Source organism: Macrobrachium nipponense, chromosome 3 (genome assembly GCF_015104395.2).
Source record: "Macrobrachium nipponense isolate FS-2020 chromosome 3, ASM1510439v2, whole genome shotgun sequence".
NCBI classification, from domain to species: domain Eukaryota; kingdom Metazoa; phylum Arthropoda; class Malacostraca; order Decapoda; family Palaemonidae; genus Macrobrachium; species Macrobrachium nipponense.
Genome location: NC_087202.1, coordinates 136612482 through 136618318, shown reverse-complemented (window position 1 = coordinate 136618318; position 5837 = coordinate 136612482). Strand labels below are relative to the sequence as shown.

General features: G+C 38.0%; 1 protein-coding gene across 1 annotated transcript in view; it reads left to right on the top strand.

Moving 5' to 3' along the window:
* LOC135222535 (sodium-coupled neutral amino acid transporter 7-like) overlaps window positions 1-3183 on the top strand; it is a 456233-nt gene extending 453050 nt beyond the window's left edge. Inside the window, 1 exon segment of the mRNA XM_064260622.1 lies at window positions 2822-3183. Coding sequence (XP_064116692.1) covers window positions 2822-3012 — 191 coding nt within the window. The 3' untranslated portion in view covers window positions 3013-3183.
* The last annotated feature ends 2654 nt before the right edge of the window (window positions 3184-5837 follow it).

Genomic DNA, 5837 nt, shown 5'->3' with positions numbered 1-5837 from the left:
GTTGACCGAACGTGGTTTTTTTTCTATTTATCGTGATTTATATGCAAATATTTCGAAAATGAGAAAAGCTACAACCTTCAATTACTTTTTGTTATATTTTACATGAAATTAAACACATTTTCATATATAAAACTTTATGTAACGGCTAATTTAAAATGGTGCAAACATTACGACAATTGGACGAGAAAATTTCTGATTTTTTTCGGAAGAGCTAAAGCGCGGACATAAGAAATTTTTTTTTTTTTTTTTTTATCATAAATTCACCATAAATCGAAATATTGTGCTAGAGACTTCCAATTTGTTGCAAAATTAAGGTAAATGATTGAATATTACTAGAATATAAGATTTTTAGCTTACAATTGCGTTTTTCGACCATTTCGGTAGAGTCAAATTTGACCGAAGGTTGAAATTTTGGCACTTCATTATTTATATGAAAATATTTCAAAACTGATAAAATCTACAACAATGGGTTGTTATTAGCTGTATTGTGCATGAAATTGCGCACATTTCCATATATAAAACTTTATGTAACGGCTATTTTAAAATGGTGCAAACATTACGACAATTGCACGAAAAAATTTATCGGAAGAGTTACCGCGCGGACGTAAGGAAAAAGTTTTTTTCATAAATTCACCATAAATCGAAATATTGTGCTAGAGACTTCCAATTTGTTGCAAAATGAAGGTAAATGATTGAATATTACTAGAATATAAGAGTTTTAGCTTACAATTGCATTTTTCGACCATTTCGGTAGAGTCAAAGTTGACTAAAGGTTGAAATTTTGGCACTTATCGTTATTTATATGAAAATATTTCAAAACTGATAAAAGCTGCAATCATGAGTATTTTTTTTGTATTCTACATAAAATTGCGCACATTTTCATATATAATACTCCATGTAACGACTAATTTAAAATGGTGCAAATATTATGTCAAAGTGACAAAATAATTTCTGAGATATGTCACTGATACTTTTTAGTGCGATAAGAAAGAAATTCGCGCTTGCACGCCTGGGTAACGATTGTAAACAAAAAAAAAAAAAAAAACAACGCCTTGATCCTTGAGCTCCCGGCATCCCCCAAGGCGCTTGATTCAAAAGTTTACGCCTGGTAGGCCTATAAGTATTTTTCTGCGAATTTTTAAAAAAACTTTTTTTATTGACGTACCATACGTCCAATCATCACCCGACAGACAATTTATGTCGACGTTTAATACGTCCAATCGGCGTAAGAGGGTTTATTTCTCTGCTTGCTTTAAATACACTGATATTCTGCAATACATCATCTTCAAGCCTAAGAACTATAAACTTATTGTATGAAACTAATTCATACATACCAGTAAGAATCTCCATTTTTCCTTTCTTATTACTTTCCTATTATTTAAGTTCCTTGAATTGAATTTTGCATTTTTCTTTCTTTTCCAAAATAGGAGAAGAAAAAGGTTCCATCGTAATGATGTTCGAACCTGAATTATCCATTGCCAAGTCCATTTCCATGCCAGGGTCAGATGATAAAAGAGGGAGGTTGGCCATATATACGTAAAGATATAATTCGTCCGGGTAATCCCCATACCTACCACAGAGCCACAATTAGAGGACGGGGACATCCCTTTGACAAAGGCCGCCCTAGGGGTATTACCTGGATATACACCTCACCCTCAGTGCTAAGGTGTCGTGATGTCTGTCGAGATCACAACCCGGCACCGAAGGCAGGGTTTGACATGAAACTTTCCCCTCGCTCGACCAAAGCACAAGTCAAATCATATTCAGAACCAAGCCAAAAGTCATTAACATAAAATCCACACCTCAATAGGAGGAGGAGGTAGAAAAATAGAAATAATTTACAGCAAGAGGAAAAGGCTGACTAATTTTGTTTGACCAACAGCTGGGTCCCAAGGACTGGTGAGAAACCATCCCCATCAGGCATCAGGGCCCAGCTGCTGGTCCCAAAGCCCCCCTACCCACGCCAAGGGGTCAGCATCTAAGGGGCTGAGAACACGGCGATGCACTCCTATCACTCGCAGAAGACAACGCCGCAAAGTCCGTAATTCTCTGTTTGACTCGAGCGTGAGGAGGAGGAGACGAAGAAGCAAAAGAAGAATGGGGAGAGAGCATCTTCCCTCTATGATGTCTTGCTAGAAGGGGAGGGGAAGAATTGCTCCTTCTATGATTCTTCTTACCAGAGAGAGCAGAATACCTCTCTTATAAAACAGAGTCCAGCCCCTCGAACATAGCTTGAAACAACGTCTCCGATGGCTCAGCGAGAGAATGAGATGATGTCACAGCAATGGAGGGAAGAGGCGCCACTCCAGCTGACGTCATAGGCTGAGAGGATGCAGGGAGTGATGCAATGATATCTCAAATGGCAATGCTGGTTGAGGGCCTCACTGACTGAGCGATAAAGATTGACACAGGCGTCCCGCTAGGATACAGTACACGAAAACCAAAGTAATGTAGGCTTGGAGGAGGGGGGCTACTGCCAATGGGGCCGATAGGGGGGGTACGAGCTGCCAAGAAATGAAAAAGACTAGTGGGTCACAAGGTTCTATGCCTGGTTGGTGACCAGCTTCCACTTTGTATACTCATGAGTTGCCAGATGCCACAGATTCCTTGCTTTACAATCTTTGATTTTTTTAACTGGTTTCCAGCTGGCGCAAGCTCATCATATTGTTAAGACTTAGGGTTTTTTCCGTGTATGAACAACTTTATTTGCTAGTAGAATGAACCTTAAAAAGCCTGAACTCTTCTATCTGTCTCATGCACTTTTAGGTGAAAATTACATTATATATGTATTAAAATGTTAAACTTCTGTTCTTACTTTCAGGTATGAGTTTGCTACAGCTTGTGTTATTTGAAAGTGAAATGAACAGTTCTACAAAAACCTGGCGTGAAGTTGGATTGTGTGTAGTAGGTATATTATATGTAATGCTAGGAATGTTCACTTTCGGTCTGGCTTTTGTTTTAGGGGTAGAAAATATGATTGATCCAGACGACTCTAGGCCATTATGTGAATAGTTACTTTGAAATTAGACAAAATTATTTAGTAAGAAGATATTTTTATTATGCAACACTTGATGATCTTTTTCTGGTGATACATCTTACATTTTTAAAATTTTGCAGATTTTAAGTACCATACATTGATATTTTATACTATTTATGCAATAAATTTTTTTAAATGTAAAATTTTTCATTATTGTTCCTTTTCATCATCAGTGTTCTATAGCAAAATGCAGTTGTTTATAATACAGATGTTACAAAGAAAACAAAAATAGTGGACTATATCCTAAGTAGTTTTGGGGAGGGAGGCTACTGGATTTTTTCTACAGATTGAATGAAATTCAGTCTATTGGGACACTTGGGATGAATATGAATTGGAAATTACTTTGTACATATTCAATTTGCTGTGAGTGACAAAAATCTAAATAGCCTTAGAATTTTGAGGCCAGCCAGTCTTTTCCTGTAAACAGAATAAAAAGCTGTTTATTGGGCTGCTAATGATTAATGTGCTTGCATTACCATAATTTTGCAAGAAACCCCAAAAAAGCCAATGCAGCCTTAGGATTTTTTCATTGGTAACTAACTGGGTCTTTCCTTCAAATTTGATAAAATATCACAATTTTTTAAGTAAATTGTATTTTTCCTAACTACAAATCTGAGGTCCTATACATTAGGAATTACTTTCAGCATCAAACGCCCAACCAGCAAGTGTAAGTTCGAGCCCTATCCTCAACCTGAAGGACGAGGAGGGGAAGGGGGAGAGGCCATCATTCTCGCATCCTTCTTACCTCTAGAACCGCACAACATACATGAGATACAACTTGCCCTCTTAAGGAGCCAGGTAAGCAAACACAACTTGTGAGCATCCACTACCGGTCCAAGGAAATGAGGTTCCAAGGACCTGTGGGCAGACCTGAAGGAAGAAAGATATAAACGTGATCGTAATGAGACCGCATCTTTCTTCCGGTCTGATATATTCTTTGGAGTGATGAAAAGTACCAAGCCACTGGCACTGATCTCTACTGAGGGAGCATACCATGGACATGTCCAACTGCAGAGGAGTTTCTCACAATCTCGTAGGACTCGGAGGAAGACATGTCGTTAGACACTTCTGGAACAGAAGTCAGCACTGGATAAAGTAATCGACACTCAATGAAGTGTATTCATCCTTCATAGGTACAGCAACACACAAGGGTTTCCTGTTTTAGGAACTTTTCTGTATCCCAGGATTTTGGGAAAAATCAGGCTATTTCCCAGGATCCCAGGATTTCCTGCATCAGGTGTAATTAAGAGGTTTTATACTAAGCTCTGTTAATGCTTTAATATCTCGAAGAGCTACAGTGTATCATACTTTCAAAGTAAGTGTAAAAAACACAAACAATCAATACGCGATCAGTTAACCTTGTTCTTAGTTTTTAATAAGAGTCCAGCAGCTGAAAAAGCCCTTCCAGCTTCAACTGCTGATGGTGGTACATTTTTGAGGGACTAGAATATTTTATCTAAATTTTGTATTCTCTCCTGTTACCTCAAACACATTAAATTCCTTTCCTATATGTTTGCAATCATACTATTTTTTGCTTATGCTGTGAACCTGTTCTATTGCTACCTGAAGTTTATGTGCAAGTGACATTTCTTCAATAGGTATATCCACATTCTCATCAGATTCTGATAGTTGTGACTCAAAACTTGGGTTCTATTCGTTGGGTATTGCAAACAATCTTGTAAACATCTTTTTAGCTGCATCTATAAGAGTGGACTTTGCTGGCAATGCTGGTAGCACTCCTTCACAATTATCGTAATACTTTCCACAATGAAGGTATTTCATAAGGCCAATCAGAACTTTATTCCTCCTTTCATTTATTCTTTTGAATATGGAACTTTTCAGCTTAACTAAAAATGGAGAATTCTGCTCATCCAGTTCTTTTAACATGAATGAAAATATACCCTCTGAACTAAGCAAACTTGTACTTCTGTTTCCCAGCCTTTCTGCCCCTATTTTCACTGGCTGGAGTGCTTTAAGCAAGTCATTTATTACCCCAAATTCACTGTTTATAATGTCCATTTCAATATCAGTCAATCATGGCTTTTGCAACAGACTTTTTACCTCAAGAAATCGCTCTAACATGTCCAGCAAGCTGTTTCACCACGCCTTGTAATAGCTGTGTTTCGGAAATACATAATACCAGTAAAAATCCCGGGATATCAACTCAAATCCTGGGAAATAAATATATGAGGCACATTTTGGTCCAAAATCCCAGGATTCCAGGAAGGAAAACCCTAAAACACACCAATAGGAAAAAGTAATGACTGAGCTGGATCAAGATCAATTAATACAAAGTCCAAAGTGTAGGAGATCATGAAGGATTCGGACTCATCAACAGATGCAGAATGATTGCGCATCAGAGATAGATTCTCGACATGACACCTGCCTTTTGCAGGGTGATGCTGAGAGTGCACCATGCAAATCGTCTATCTTCTTTGCTAACAATGCTCAGAGATGAGATGAGATGATTCTCACGAGGTATACGCACATTAGACCAGAGTCAAATGCCTTCTAGAGACTGAGGTCCCTGTGATGGCAAGACAGAGAAGTTTCTCATTAGTAGTTGGATCTAAACTAAAGAGAAACAATACTACTTAGTGAATGACTAAGGTGAATGTGGACCTATGTCTTCACAGCTGAATTAGAGAGAAGTAAACTCCCACGAATCTGATCATAGAAAAAGTACCATTGATGACACCAACCAGTGAAGATGGCTCTAATCCCTGGTGTTTTACAGAGGACTGAAAAAGTTAATCCGCTACTTCATAGCTGCTTGGAGAGAAAATCGATGCTTGCAATG